The 16527-nt window shown below is 40.2% G+C and overlaps 1 protein-coding gene across 9 annotated transcripts in view; it reads left to right on the top strand.

Annotated features, from left to right (window-relative positions):
• The window catches only part of cacnb2a (calcium channel, voltage-dependent, beta 2a), a 70952-nt gene that overhangs the window by 43005 nt on the left and 11420 nt on the right, over positions 1–16527 (top strand). For 6 of the 9 annotated variants that reach the window (XM_031292958.2, XM_031292962.2, XM_035997991.1 and 3 more), the window contains 7 exons: positions 4648–4767; positions 12520–12642; positions 12731–12867; positions 12982–13058; positions 13379–13512; positions 15670–15750; positions 15864–15922. In XM_031292958.2, coding sequence (XP_031148818.2) covers positions 4648–4767; positions 12520–12642; positions 12731–12867; positions 12982–13058; positions 13379–13512; positions 15670–15750; positions 15864–15922 — 731 coding nt within the window. Of the gene's footprint in view, positions 1–1408; positions 2205–4647; positions 4768–12519; positions 12643–12730; positions 12868–12981; positions 13059–13378; positions 13513–13713; positions 13734–15669; positions 15751–15863; positions 15923–16527 lie in introns of those variants that run through there. The other 3 variants (XM_031292960.2, XM_031292965.2, XM_031292961.2) reach the window with 3 other exon arrangements.

The raw sequence follows: 16527 nt of genomic DNA, 5'->3' as shown, positions 1-16527 counted from the left end.
TTTTGAATAATCATTCTGCAGGGTTTAACTTTGGCTGTTCCTACATGAGTGAGGATGGGAAATTTTTAATTAACGCCTTAATTATTCTCATTTGTCCTGTGTGGCTTTGCAACGCTCCGCTCACATGCAATGAATCACAGCTGATCTGACAGGCGAGGATTTAGAGCAGCTTTCACCTCTGCTCATGCTCTCATGCTGAGACCAGATTGAAGAAGAGATGATTTTAAAAAAAATATATTTATTTATATTTAAGTCTTATTTCTTTGTCTCACACACAAGCATACAATTATTGATTAATGTGCTGATTATTTTCTTAATTGATTGTTTTGTCTAAAGAATGTCAGAAAATGGTAAAAAAAAATGCAAGTTACAATTTCCCAGAGTGGCATATTCAGAAGTCTTGTTTTGCCTGACCAACACTCCCAAACACAAACATATTTTGTGTTTATTAGCTTGCAGCAAATCCTTACATCCATGAAGCTAAAATCAGAGATTTATTGCTTGAAAATGACTTAAATGAATAATTCAGATTCATTTTTTGTCAATAGTCTAATTATATATTATCGATTAACCTGCTGATTATTTTCTCGATTTTCTTTCCTCTATAAGATGTCAGGAAATTGTGAAAAAATGCTATCACAATTTCCCACAGCCAAAGTTAACATTGCTCACTATGTCTGTTGTGACATCACGATGGCGGTCGGCCATTGCCGATGGACGATGACATCATCCATCGGACCAACCCAAATTAATACAGAGACAAATTTATTAAGGTGACACTTATTGAGCAAGCACTGCAGTCAAATAAAAAAAAATAAGCGAAAAGCCTATTGTATTATAGCAGAAGAGTCTTGTGTGTCTAATTGAGCACCGTTGTTTAGCATTTGCAGACCAGTAACTATTCAGAAATATGAATAGAAACATGAGATCCATATTCAAGATAATTTTGTTTAAATAAATCTGTCTTGTTGCTTTAGTCTCCCCAATACATTTAAAATTAAAACGCAGAGGTAGGCTATGGGTGTGACATATTTTTGGCTTCCAAAGGAGGGCATGAAAGGAAAAGTCTGAGATCCAGTGCATGAATTGATAATCAGAAAATGATCAGCCTGATATGATGCATAATAAAAGTGAGCAGATTTTCTCACCTCTGAGAAGATGGCGATGTGACGCCTATTTTATCAACAACAATAAACGGCTCACAACGGGGTGAACATAGTGTGCTTTTGACTAAAAAGAACAAAATGGCATGCACTGTCGACACATACACACTATCCATATAGCACATGCACACCATCACTGCAGAGCCACAACGAGCAGATGGACTGACTGTGAGGGGTAACGGAGGGAAAAAATAAGGGGAGTGACAGTGAAAGAGGAGGAGGAGGAGGAGGAGGAGGAGGGGTAGGTAAAGACGGCGATACTGAGGACGAATCACTGAAGGAGTGTGCAGGACATGCACTGACAGGCTGAGACAGAGAGTGAGAAAGAGGGAGCTTGCAGCACCTGAGAGGCTGCCACTTCATTAGCATCAGGAGGAGAGTCGGTCACAGGCAGCCACACCAGGACACATGTAGATCGACTGCTGTTATCCATCGCTTGTGGAGCAGCAGGGCAGGCTACAGCGAAGGAGGAGAACAAGGCTGGAGCCAAAGCTTGAACGAGAGGCTGAGAAGCATCACTGCCACCTGACTCATACTGGGAGTCAGCCTCAGCACCTGCAGCGGCAGTCTGAGCACTGAAGGAGACTGGGGCAGACGGGGAGAGAGCTGCTGAGATTATGCGTGGGGCAGAGAGCTCCTGTGGATTCCCCATCTTTGGCGGCGGCAGCTGCAGCAGGAGAAGCAGGAGCTGTGTCTCTACAGATAGCTGCAGAGCTAGCTGGAGCTGCAGCAAAACAAGAAGCCCCAACTCCAAAAATATTTATTCACCCAGAGGTGAAGGTAGCATTTACAGCCAAGGTGTAACAGGAACCAGCTGTCCATGTTGCCACAGTGTTAAATGCACCTGTAGCCAGAGCAGTGAAAGCCGCTGCAGCGCTGGTGCAAAAGTGACCCCAGCAGTGCAGTTAGGTGTAGTTGTAACAGTAGCAGGAGGGAGCAGTGGCTCAGGACACTGAATGACCAGTGTGGCTGATGAAGGCCACCTGGATCCGCTTGCTGAAACGAGCCAAGGGAGGTCGCGTCAAGAGCTCCGATGCCTGTGTAAGCAGATTTTGAGTGTGTTTACATCGTCCGTTTTTTGTGTGTGCATGTGTAGGTCTGTGTGTATCTACTTCATCCATCAGTCCACAGTGTTGTGGTCAGTGTGGCACGGTTGTGTATTGCCTGGTGATGATGAGAAGCTGGATGTTGTTATCAGTTATGTCTGTCAGATTCTGGGCAGAGCTCCATATCACCTCCCTCTGACCCACTGGGACGCTGTTCTTGATCACGCCCCATCGATAGCCGGGACTTGATGAAATAATCATACCAGGTATTGTCACCTGCACTTCTCAAGGTCAAGTGTAGCTCATAAAAGAGAAGGCTAATGTGCAATAAGATGCCAATTTAGTACATTTGTATGTGATCTGAATGTGGAAGTGCTGCATATTCAAACTCAAGCTTAGGCAGCGCTTGACACACAGTTTAGATGCTTGTTGATGTTTTTAAAAAAGCCACTGGGAGATTAATATGATCATGGATGTGATGAGAGCAAAAGCAGCCCATGGATATTTAATGAGCTTGCTTTCAAATGAGTTATTCATAACAGGTACATCTTGGGGGAGGATGAGAGACACAGAGGCAATTGACAAGCAGCAGGGTTTCATTGTTAGATGGAGGACATAAATATGAATAACCTTGTATTATGTACAGTAACAACACTTTTATCATTTATATACATAAGTCAGGTAATGTAAGTGGATAGGACATCCTCCTTTGTATGTATGTGATAGCTGGGTAATTCTGATCAGGCTCAGAGTGAGGGAGGCTATTTTTAACTCAGACAGCAGAGTGTTATGGTGCAGTGAGATGAATGAAAAACTTTGTGTGGGTGGCATAGTAGTGTGCAGGTAAAATCCCCCCTTTTAATCTTAGACTCTAATTTATACTTAACTGAAATGGATATGTGGCACTGGAGAATGATTCTGTTGTGTATGTCTAAATGTACTGTATTCATCCAACATCCAAAAATTAATTTATAAAACTTTTCCTTGCATTGTTGTATGTTTTTCATCAGTATTTAATTTCAGTTAGCTGTAGCTATCAGTGTCACTGTCCTTCAAAGCCAAAATCCAGTAACAACATATTAAAACCCAAATCGTACTTGCTGTACTTATTATTTTTTTATGTATATAAATGATATTAATTAATTATGTATATTATCTTTTAGGCCATATAAACGTATGGTTTCAAAGAAAACAGCTAAATACAGTCTAAGCAAGAGAGACAAATTTAGCTAAACTAGCTGGTGAGATAGCAAAAAGTACCTTACCCCCTACCTGTTTCCTGTAATTGAAATGTGTCAATTTTGATGAACTAAATCTGGTCATAGAGAATACAAATGGCTGAACTGGTCCTACTAAAGGTTGGCTAAAAAATTCATGATTTGGTGAGGTTAAGCTACTTTCAAATCCCATTTTAAATGTATTACATCTAAGTGTATAAATTATATAGATTTCAAGATAGAGGGTAAGCTTAAAGAACACATTGTATGTGCTGATGCTGTGTTTTTCCTGCCTTAGCTTTTCCTAAAGGCATAGTGCAGTTTTTAGGTCGTATGTATAGTCTATATCAATGAGTTTCTTGTTGTATAAAAATACATTTTGCATCCTATCCACCCTTTTTTATCGTTTTGTTTTCAATTTCAGCTTGTCTGGTGTGACTGTTCTCTACCATTTGTAGGGCATTGTAAACACTTTGGTCTCTATAGCAGTAGCGTGCAAGTATTACCTTTCAGAAGTCAGCTTTTAACTACCGCAGCAATTATTTATGATCTGTTTTCATATAGTATATAACAAGATGAGTGTGTGTGTGTGTGTGTGTGTGTGGTAGTGTGCACCAATGCACTTAACTCAGGAGTGTGTAGGGTAGTAAGTGTTTGTGTTTTGGTCTGTGTGAGTCTGAGTTGATCTGTTGCAAACACATATCAGAAACATACCGGGACCTGGTGTTCTTTAATATTTCCCCCAGTGTTTCTCACACAAGGATGATTACAACAAATCTGCAGGCGAGCAGCTGAGAGAAAGCTAAGGATAGAAGAGCTGCTGGTATGTGATTGTATGAAAGACAGTTTGTGTCCTTTGGCATCCTTTCTCAAAAAAAGGGGAAGTGTCCATAATTTTGATGCCTGCTCATTTTATGGAGCACAGCCTTAACATTCATTATTTCATGAAATCAACTGAGATTCCTGTGTTGATCAGAGCTTAACACTTTAGTCTGTGTGGGTGTGTTTGCACATTTGTAAGTTGCACATCAGATGCTCAACTCCCAAAGTTAATCATTTCTTTCAAGAGGAAGGGCAATGCAAGGCAAATTAAGTCCTTAAGATGCTGTGAAGCCACCGCTTCTCCTACACCTGTCATTTTTAAAGTGTGAATACCAAATGAACAAAGTTGAGTTTCAGTGTTTGTGTGTCGCTGAAGTGTTAATGTCTGTGTCTCTGCAGGGTTCGGCCGACTCCTACACCAGCCGTCCATCAGACTCCGATGTGTCCCTTGAGGAGGATAAGGAGGCAGTGCGCAGAGAGGCAGAGCGACAGGCTCAGGCACAGCTCGACAAAGCCAAGGTTGGTATCCAAAGTTCAGCAGCACTAAGGTCCCTTTGAGAAGAGGGGCCTGTGTGTGTGTGTGTGTGTGTGTGTGTGTGTGTGTGTGTGTGTGTGTGTGTGTGTGTGTGTGTGTGTGTGTTGTGCTCTCTTTGAGGTTTAAATCTGTGTAAAAGAAGCATATCAATGCACCCGAAAAGTCAAGGAAGAAGAAGACTGCAAGACAGCGAACATAATTGTAAATGATTTAAAATCAGATTAAAAATCAATTAAAAGTTGTATTGCCTATAAATAACAGGATACAATAATAATAATAATAATAATAATAATAATAATACATTTTATTTAGAAGTGCCTGTCAAAACACACAAGGTCACCTTACATTAGATAAAAACTATAACCATGTTTCCATCCACACGTTTTTATGCGAATTAAGTAATATTGAATGAAAAATGCCTTATGGAAACAGTAAAATTAGATTGAATTTCATGAATTTTGACACAAAGTGTGTACGTTTGATCGTATCGGATAACGGCTTATGCGATGATGGAAACATTAACGTTTGCCGAATTAATTATGAGTTGCGATTCTGTTTTAGGTAATTTTATGGTTGCAACCATAGAAGAAGTTTTAGGTCGTTTCTGCTTTCTTTGCAGACACGGCGAGTGTCAACAAAGACAGATATAAGTGGACTACCGAGGAGACAAGACTTTTTGAATGTAATTTACAAGTGAAATATAACGGCTAACAATCTAACAAATGCCATGATTTATCTGCATTATCATAGCGATGTTTTGATAGCGTTGTCTTATTATAGCTTGATATGTCGCTATCAGCTGGCACATAAGTACTTTTACAGCTTGTTCAATATTAATAATTTGTAGGTAGACGGCGCAATCCATTTTGGCTGGCAAACCTTGTTCGCAAATGTTAGCTTTAATGTTGTGCGATTTAGTGCGAAAATGAATGGAAACAGTTAAAAATGTGTTAAAAATCTATTCGATATACCGATTTGACCACAACACAGCATGTGACGTCATTATGCACAGGTTTTTTTATTCGCTTAAAAGCCGCTAGATGGAAACACACATTCATTGGCTTTATCCGCATTAATGTTTTTGCCGAACTTCATTAATTTTAATGACAAGTATATGGAAACATAGCTAATGTGGTGTGGTTAGAACAACTGAAACAAACTTTTGTTTATTTGCAAGACAACTCCACAGGACACCTTTAAGACAAGGTTTTAGGGTTAAAGTTAGAATTATTTTTAGGTTAACTCAGGGTAAAGGAGGTTAGTCATGTCGTCCCTCATTTTGACTATTGCTTGACTACCTGGTATCTTGTTTGTCCCACAACACTTGCAACCATGGAAAGTCTCTATAAAAATTAAAAACACTTGATAAAAAACCGCTATCCCACCACTATTGTCATGTTATAAAAAAACATAGACTATTGGATTTTCGAAACATGATCAGTTTGAAAATGGCCTGTTTGATATACAAGGTTCTACATTCCCTCGCTCCTCCACCATTGAAGGACTTTATCAAATCTAAAGAAAATTTGCAGAGGACCACTCGAGCCTCTGCTAGAGGAGACCTGATAATACCCCACAGGCGTACCACCTTCGGTCAGACCGTTCTGTCTGTCCGAGGTGGGAACCTGTGGAATAGTCTTCCTCTAACATTGAGAGAATGCCCTACATATAGCTCGTTTAAAGTTCAGTTGAAAAAATGGCTATGGGCAAACCAAAGTTGCACACATTAGTGGGTATGTTGTATCTTTTTATGAATTTCTTTAATTTGTAATGTGTATATGGATTTTTGAAGTTGAATGAATTTTTAAGTCATATGTGAATATTGTATATAGGGCTTTTGTTAATTTATTGATAAACGATGTACTTACTGTAGATGTAAATTTTATTATGCAATGTTCTGTGACCTGTGTGATCTTAGCCCGTGGTACTACGGATGGAAATTAGCCCTTGGCTACAATCCGGCATGTTTACATGCATGTATTCCATGTTTGTTCATTAATAACATGCACTGTCCCAATCAAATAAATAAATAAATAAAAATAAAAGTTGTAATGGTTAGGTAGAGGAGCAAGAACATGTGTTATGTCAATGAGGGTCCCCACAAGTATAGAATTGTGTTTCTGCAGAGATGCAAAAGGGTTTGTTATGCTTGAATGAATTATGTCCGGTATCACTCAAATGATAATGTAAACTACATTGGTTGGTTTGTTTTTGGAAGATGAAAAGCTGTGTCTGCTTTCTTTTGGTCTCATTTCTTCAGCTTACATGTTTATTCTTTTTTTATATTGGCAGAAAAATTGGCTATCATGTTCTCTTTCTGGCAAAGGTTTTTTTTTATCTTGTTAAAGGGGTTTGTTTGGGTAATTTTTCCTTATCTGAAGCGAGGGTCGAAAAAGAGTGTTGTATGCTGCTTAGACTGTAAATCCCCTTGAGGCAAATTTGTGATATTGGGCTATATAAATAAAATTTACTTTGATTTTAGTGGGGAGCAGTGGGATAAACCCACTTAGAACACCACTCTTGTCAAATTTCTGTATAAAGTTGGTGTAATTTTGACTTGGAGCAAAGTTTTCTTATTTCTGACCTTCCCAGCTCATCTCGCCCATGCTCCGACATTAAAACCATAGTGGTTAATCGCATGTTGTTTTACTATTCCTGAGGTGAGATTAGTGGGAAATGCTGCAGTACGGACTAGGTGACTATGAGAGAAGCAGTAGCCGATTTCAGCTTGTTTCTAAGACAAAGAAAAGGCTGTAAAGGGGTTGCTGATGTGAGAGGTTAGGGGCCTCAGAGGGCTCAGAGTCACTGTTTATCAGAGCCTGCTCTGCTCTGGGCCACAATTAGCAGCATATAAACAAACACACACACAGCAGAGCAGGCTTGCCTTTGCGCGACAGGAATTGGAATCAGCGCTCGCTTCCACAGAATCCCTCAAATTGCTGGCTCCAATAAGATTTATGCCTTTGCTCTATGAAGTAATTCAACTATCTTCTGTGCACATTTTGTTCTCTTCCTGTTGTACAGCTCATCGGATAGCTTCTATTTTTGCATATTAATTCAAGCAAGTGTCTGAAAAATTGGTTTATTGTCTTTCACTGAGTGTTTAGTGTCTATAACAGCTAGCGCGCTCATTAGATGTAAGCACGGAGCTTTTGGCTATCCCTCCATTCTAGCAGACACTTTCCTCCTGCACCGTGTCTGGAAGTAGCTCATAGCTGGCAAAGACAGATCATTCCAGCAGATCTATGTTGGTGTTTTTCCAGAGAGTCACCCTCTCTGGCTCACTAATTAAAAAGATAAGTTGGCTTTATAGATGACCTGGCATAGATTACCCCTGCTGGCATTTTACATGACAGATGAGTAGTAAAAAATAGCCTCTCAGTGGTCTGGCCACCAGAGAGAGAGCAAGCTGGGGTCAGAGGAAGTGCAGACTCTCTGACTGTGAGCCTTTATAGGCAGTAATTCACAATGACTTCCCTAACATACCACAGATATTCGTAAGGAGTGGGGATAGAGTTGATGCCTGTAATGTTACCCTTACATGTTTCTTCCCATAGCATTATATGTATTTGCATTTACTACACACATACTAAACAGCCTCTGCTACCTCTAATTGACCATAAACAACACTTAATCAATTTTGCAAAATAAATAAGTAATACTACTAGTCTGTGAAAACTAGATAATCGGAGGATATCTCGAGTTAGAGCTGGAGACTCTAAATTTTCAATGAAAAGATCGTTGAAGGTGCCTGGCTTTATAATTATTATGAAAGCTGCTATAATCAATATATTTTTTAATAACAATGGATGAAACAACTATTTGAACCCTCAGATAATCATCCACTTTGCAGTTCCTCTCAGCTCTACTATTACTAATGTTTCAAATGTTGTGTTTACAGGTTGTTTCCGCTGCCTCCAAATGGCCAGTTAGAGTCAGTTAATGCAGGTTTAAATGTTGTGACTAATGAGTGTTTCCTCTATTTTCTGTTGGTTATAGATTAGGTAGTGGGTCAGATCATAGTCAGAATTGATTACTCTAACTTTGTCTCTTAAGAAGCTTTGGATACAACGGATGCAATATACTGTAGAATCTGACTTGTTGAATTAGTACACACACACACACACACACACACACACACACACACTACACTTAATGTAGATAAAACATCATAGAAAACAAATAATCATAATAATAATAAGAAAAAGCATAATCTCACTCCAGGCAAAACACAAACAATACCTGGTAGCTGCAATGTATTCAGGGATGAGTACACTGAGAGTAATGCTCTCTTTTGCAGAAAAACCCTGATCACATTCACACCTGGGAACATCCCAGTACAACCACATTTGATTTGCTGGCCACTGAGCAGCTCCACTGGAGCGGTTGGTGTTAAGGGCCTTGCTCAAGGGCACCCCAGTGGTGGTATTGAGGAAGGGTGAAGCGCTAATTACACCTATTATTACTTACTGTGCATATTTACAATATACTTAAGCAACCTTGGATAATTATAGAAATATATTCCCACACTAAATTAGTGAAGGTTATGGCTCCCTTCATATCATATAATACATTTTACATACTCTCAGTACAGCCTGAGGCCAGTGCACGTAGCTGAAGAGAATTCATTTCAAATCGATACACAACATTCAAGGTGAAGCAATGTGGGGATCTGGATTGATAGCATGAGACTCTGTGCGTGCTGCTAATGGAGAGGCATGTGGCATGTTACATGGCAAATAAGCCCCCGCAAGGGCAAGTGTTCACTCAATAAGTGTAAGCACAGAGAGGACTGAGAGGTTTTATCTATGGAAATATTCATGGTGTGATGTGATACTGTGACGAGCGTCATGCGGTGTTAATTGGCTGTGGTCCATCCATAGTGCTGCCTCCCAGGGTTCCCAGTTACAGATAGGGCTTCTCTTGAGCTGGTTATCTCTATCTTATCCTTACTCTGCTTCTTATCTCCATGAATGTGTGTGTCCTCTCACTTCCTTTCCTCTGTTTTGTTTTGCACTACATCGTCTTCTGTCCTTCTGTCCACCTCCTTTCCTATTCTTTTCTTTTTCCCCTCCTCCCACGCATCTTATCCATTCTCTTACCCTCCGACTGTCCTTCTCCCTCCCTCACTGCAGTCAATATGGTATCCATAATGAAGGCCTGTGTTATGTAAGAAGCGACAGAACAGTATGGACTCGTTCAGGAGATGTAGAGATACTCTACAGCCGTGTAAATGTGCCTTCATGGACAAATCCCGCAGTCACCTGTGATACAAGGTGGCATATTAGGATATGTATGTGTGCGTGATTTCCTACAGGTCCATAAATGTCATTAAGCCTATAGAAAGCTTTACCTGACAGGCGGCCATGATGGATAAAGGCGAGCAGAGCAGCTGGGAGGGAGGAAAGAGGCAGCGGTCCATGAGACCCATACATCCGCGTATACTAATGGACCTCATACCTTCATGCAACCATGTGACTCAATGCATGCAAACGCAAAGGACACTTTGTCCTCTACGGGTCCTGGCGCTGCACATTGAATTGGATGATTTCCTCTGGAGATGTAACAAGTACACACACACACACACACACACACACACACACACACACACACACACGGTTTACAACCATCACTTCATGGAATATTTACATTGCTGTCTGCATGAGGAAAATGATTCACTAATGCATTATTTCCATAATCCCTCATAGTTCATCACAGTCACTTCACACCTGTTGTATATCAATGAGGCAGTAGTGGACAGTGTTGATGAAATGAGTGCGCTTGTCGTCAATAAAAGTAATGAATTACTCTTATAGTACTGAGCTTGACTGAGCATTGCTGCCTGTTTGAATGATCTCAAGTAGCATTCGGGTCCAAGCAAATCTAATCAGTCATTGTTGAAGGTCAATGGGAAAGTGCTGCATGAACAATATTAATCTTTAAAACGAGTAATTTCATCTCATTGAGTATTTAAATCTGCAATAACTGATTTTTAGTGGCCACTTGGGCCCAGCAGAAACATTCCAATTCCTATAAACTTATTAGCAACAGTTGCTTATTTACACATCCAGGAGATAAATAGCCACATTAGCAATTGGAGCCATGTTGGTGTCTACCTGATGAATGCAAGCCCAATATTCACTCTTTTTTTGGTCTCAACCACTTGTGCTGGCTAACAGTAATGATCATTTCGGTGTGCAGACCCGCCACTCCGCCAAAAACATCTCCTGTAAATGCACAGTAGGGAGCAGATTTTATTTTTTATTAATTATGTATTTCCTTTAAATTTTTTATATTTATAAACAAACGATTGTCTCTTCAATCGTTGATAGTCGATCTGGTGGCCAATCTGCACAAGTCTACTCTGCATATGTTAATAGTCGACTGTAGGCTAGAAAAACATTTAAAAGTGTTAATGTTTTCCAGGTTTTTTGCAGCTTCAAAATGTAGGAAGATAATTTTCACTTGCTTCTATTCCAAATCAACTTGAGTTTCTTTAATTAAGTTACACAGAACTTGTTACTAATATAAATGTGTAGATCTGTGTTGCTTTGTACTTTATTTGCACTGAATTGAAACTCAACCTATTGGAACATTTTATTTTTAGGTTTCTATGGGAAGATCAGATTTCAGGAATAAAACCAGCTACAGCATGCCAGATTTGAGTGCACTTTGAAAGATTTTTTCAGCATCAAAGCTCTGATCTAGTGGGTTCAATTTGGCTTCCAGCTGAGTATTACACACCCTTCCCCTCATCCTGCTCTCTTTCATCTGCAGGTAAATATTCAGCGTGTGAGTCTATGCTGAGAGATTACTCTAAGCTACATCCATTCCCTGTGCATTCATTTTGGCTTTTCAGTTGACTTCTGTCATGCTTGTCAGTCACACAGTCAAAGGCAGAACAAATGTAATCTGGTTGAGGGCATGACCGTGTTGCCAACTGTTGCTGCCATTGCTGCCAGGCTGGCTCCAAGATTATGTCTAAAAGCATTTTATGTAATTCTTAAAGCGTTGTGTGTCTTAACATGGGAATATTCTACTCTTGCAGAGACGTAGATTCAGAGGGTTTGTCTGAGTATATGGTTTTCATAACGTGACCTTATTAAAACTTACTCAAATCCCTTTCTGTAAAAAAATGAATGCATCACTATGGGCTGAGGAGATTTGCTTTTGCTTTGTGCAAAAATATCTGTGGACAGAAAGAAAGTTGCTCTCTCATATGTGGACAGTAGTGTTGGTGGTTATATCACGGCTTGCAGGAATACAGGAAACATTTCATTAGCTGTACGCATTATCTCAATGGACTTTTTGTCCCAAAGAGGAAGGTCAGCACTGATCCGATAGGAAGGCCAGTATTGATTCAGCCATTGTAAAGATTGTGGGATTGATTTATGAACCATTTACACGAGTGCTGTTTGTGCCAACGCAAGACAAGAGCACTGTTTCACTATTAGTGTTGAAGTGGTAATTGCTGCAGACGCTAACATGTTGCATCACTCTGAATTGTGAAGTGTTTTAGCCTGTAAAAGAGAAACAGTGCAGCAGTCAAATCCTTCATGGAGAGATACTAAGTCTGGATGAGTCAGAGCCTACTTGTATCTCTCACCCAGGTTTATTTTTACACTTCACACAAAGAGAAGAATCACAGCTCACCAACAGTGCATAAAAAGATCAACATTTAAACATGTTCAGGACTACATTTTCATTTATCTCCCTCCTTTTTTTCTTCCCGGCAGACCAAACCAGTTGCATTTGCTGTTCGCACAAATGTCAACTACAGCCCATGTCATGATGATGATGTCCCCGTGCCAGGCATGGCCATCTCCTTTGAGGCTAAAGACTTCCTCCATGTCAAAGAGGTGAGTGGTTAACATTTTAATCAAGACAGTGATGCTAAGGGAAATAAGGAGGATGCTCAAGGTAACTGTCCCCGCTTATTCTGTGTAGAAATTCAACAACGACTGGTGGATAGGACGCCTGGTGAAGGAAGGCTGTGAAATCGGGTTCATCCCCAGTCCAGTGAAGCTTGAAAACACTCGTATCCTCCAGGAGCAGAGAGCCAAACAGGGAAAGTTCCATTCCAGGTAAAATCCCTCATCTGCGCCAAAGTTCTGTCACGGTTGGAAGGTTGTCTCAAATTATTGTAGACTTCTTAAGAGTTGTTTATCTGACGTGTGGAACACTTTTTCTCTTTTCAGTAAATTGGGAGCCAACTCATCTTCTAGTTTAGGTGAAGTGGTTCCTAACTCACGGAAATCTACTCCTCCTTCGTCTGGTGAGTAGCTTGATAGGCAAATGTAACACTATTATACTTGAGTCTTTTAAAACAACTTTTAACCATTGAATTCAAGTTAAAGGTAAGATGTGTTACCTAGATTTTTCATACGTTGTGTTTTTACCTGCAATAAAGTTGACTGTCAGTTATGTTTTAATAATAATAATAATTAATAAAATTGTACTTTTATATGTTTCATTTGCTGTCAATGTGTCGTAGCGTACATTTTGTGCTACTGTCAATGAGAAATGTACCCCTTTACCTGTGACCTCTTGTGTTCATCTGATGGCGATGGTGGTCTTGTCTGTCTGTGTGCGTAGCCATTGACATAGACGCCACAGACTTAGACCCCGAGGACAATGAGCTTCCAGTCAACCTGCGCTCCCCTAAAGCCAGTCCAAACACTGTCATGTCACCCCTAGCAAAAGAGAAACGAATGCCCTTCTTTAAGAAGGTAAACTCTGGACTACCAAACCCTCTCTTCTTCTTCTATCCGCCCGCACATCTCTTGACTAAATGCCTGTGGCTGCTTGGCCTCACTCAGTGCCAGTCCTGTTTGTCTACAACACCATCCTCGTCCCTCGGCGTGCACCCGTCCGTTAGCATGCATGCCTGTTCTTAACCTCTCTCTTTCTCCTCTTCCGTCTCACCACAGCTAAGCAGAAGCAGAAGTCGGTAAGTCGTGGCGTGCAGTGCACCAGCTCAGCAGGGTCTGGGGATTACCTCTGTGGTCTGAACTGTAAAAACCCTTTTTAGAGATTCAGCCCTGTACTGATCTCTCACCCTACTCACTGCTCCTGCAAACCTCTGTGTTGTGTTTGCTTGTGTGTTTGTAACTTGTGATCCTGATTTAGTGAGAGCTCAGTGTGAACAGCTTTTAAATAAGCTAGGGAATATCTCAGTTTAAAGGAATAGTTCAACATTGTGAGTAAATATGCCTATTAGCTTGAGATGTGTTGATTCATGTGTTCATATGTGTTCATGTCATCAATATATACATACCAGCACCTCTAAAGCTCGCTAGCTAACATAATATATCTTGTTTGTTTAAAATATCTTGTTTGAATAAGCGTATTTTCCAAAATGTGAACTATTCTTTTAATTTCTTTTGGTTGTCACCATGTAACAGACAGATTCATTGTGAGTAACATCTATTATCAGGTGTGATGTTTTGCATTTGAAATGCTTTTCGCTAAAGAAAAATCCATTGAAATAAATATATATGCAATATGCTAAATTTTTATAAAATCAAAACAAATCTGGTAACACATCTAAAAACTAAAATCCAATTAAGTCAATTTCATTTTGTAAAACGCTAATACATATAGGTTTCCCATGACCATGCTGACGTTAACCAAGTAATGCACAGTTGAACTTAGGCTACCAGAAGTATTTGTGCGGAACCACATTGTCCATTAATACCCTCATGTTAGTCAGCATTAGTGTGCATCAGTTTCCACAACGTCCCAAGGGAAGAACTATGACGACAGCAAATGTCAGACAGAAAGAAAATGTTTAAAAGTGGAGAGGTGCAGGAGGAAGAACAAACATTGATAACACAGACTGAGAGAGCAGCTTGAACATTAGGACAAATAGAGGAGAAAATGATTAAAAACAAAATACTGTGTGGTGAATTTGATAGTCAACAGTCCTTTAAGTAGTCAATCCTCTCTGCTTCCCAGCTGTCTGCTCTCCAACAGAGCTTCAGCTTAGATCATGCACTGTTATTGCACTCCAGTGTGCTGACATATCCAAACATTCAGATGCCTGGGACTCACAACAGCATCAAGGCAAGGCAAGTTTATTTATATAGCACATTTCAGCAACAAGGCCAATCAATGTGCTCTCTATAAAACAACAAAAGCATCGAGACACAGTATACGATACCAGTTGAACTCATTGGAACCAATTTTATTTAAGGTCATATGCAAGGGATTTCTGTGGCACTAAAACGGGAGCAGATAGCAGAAACTTCTACATTTTGTATTGACATTGGCCAAACATTTTTTTTACCAATTACATCATGGCTGATGCCCCAATACCAATCAGACTAATCTGAACGGTACAGCCCTAATTCTGTCGATCAACTGACTGATTATTCGACTATGATGTTGATTTAAAAACTGAGGCTGTTAAACAGACTGAGTTCCCACTTCGTCCCAACAGCAGTGAGCAAGTTTTTCTACCTGTTTCCTATTTTCTTCCACGTTTTTCAGTTGTAGCTTCTGTTGATCTACTGTGGCTTTTTCTCCCTGTCCGACTAACTTTTCCTATCACAGTTTTCCTTTTTATTCTAGACATCAGAACCATGAAATGAGAGGATTTATCTAAAGATTGTAATCCCTCACAATATATTGTAGTTTACTTTAAGCTGCTTTCAAGTATCGACAACCTTATGACCTTAAATTTTGTGAGCTGCCAAATCTATTATATATTGAAAGCTTGTGTTTTGTCGGGCCAGCTGGGACGTCCCATTTCATGGTTCACAATGTTCCAGTGCTTTTAAATCTAGTCTAGGTCATTGTTCCAAATCCCTCAAGTGATTTGTGATGTTGAGTGTTTACTTTGTCTCCATAAATGTGTGCAACTGTTTTTCTCCTTCTCTCTTAAGGCGGAACACATTCCTCCGTACGACGTTGTGCCTTCCATGCGGCCCGTGGTTCTGGTTGGACCGTCACTGAAAGGCTACGAGGTGTGTCAGAACTTTTCAAACACAACATGGCCTTTGTTGGGAAATTATCAGCAAAATATGTGTCCCCTTTCAACAGTTTTCTCTTAATATCTCCCTTAATTTCCGGTCCACAGGTGACAGACATGATGCAAAAAGCACTGTTTGACTTTTTGAAACACAGATTCGAAGGAAGGTAAGTTCCCTATGACCTTTTAAAACAATACAAGCTCATCCTGCTTCCTTCCTCATTCCTCATCTCTCTCTCCAACTCTATAGGCTGGTATTTATCTGTCCCCTGAGGTTAGCAGAGGGAGTGTGTAACAAGTTTGTTTGGCCTGGAGATGTGTGCTGCTGCTTTAAATAGGCCCTCTCCATGTCCTTAATAGGCCATAGTGGGCCCAGAGCAGGATTCTCCTTACTCAATGTTGAGTCCATCCGCCCCTCCGAAGCAGAGAGGCCGTGAAGTTACACAACACTTAGATCCACTCAGACCACCAGCAGCTGCAGTGAATGCTGTTAATTCCCTTTTGAGTCCTGTTTTTTCAAACATGCTTTAACAAACAAAGGATAACTAGAACCATTTGGTTCTTAAAATGCCATTAGAGATTTGATGTATTAAGTGTGATTTATGCTTCTGCGTTAAATGTACGCCGTGGTTACGTCTGTAGGTGCGTGGATGCACGGACCCTACACCGTAGCCTGACGTGCACTTCTTGAAAAATGTAACTACACGTTACGGCGACGCACGTTGCTCGGCTGTGGCTTGGTAGCGTTGTATTCCCCCCTACTAATTTCCTG

The sequence above is a fragment of the Sander lucioperca genome, chromosome 23 (assembly GCF_008315115.2).
Source record: "Sander lucioperca isolate FBNREF2018 chromosome 23, SLUC_FBN_1.2, whole genome shotgun sequence".
NCBI lineage: Eukaryota > Metazoa > Chordata > Actinopteri > Perciformes > Percidae > Sander > Sander lucioperca.
This window is presented reverse-complemented; position numbering and strand designations above follow the sequence as displayed.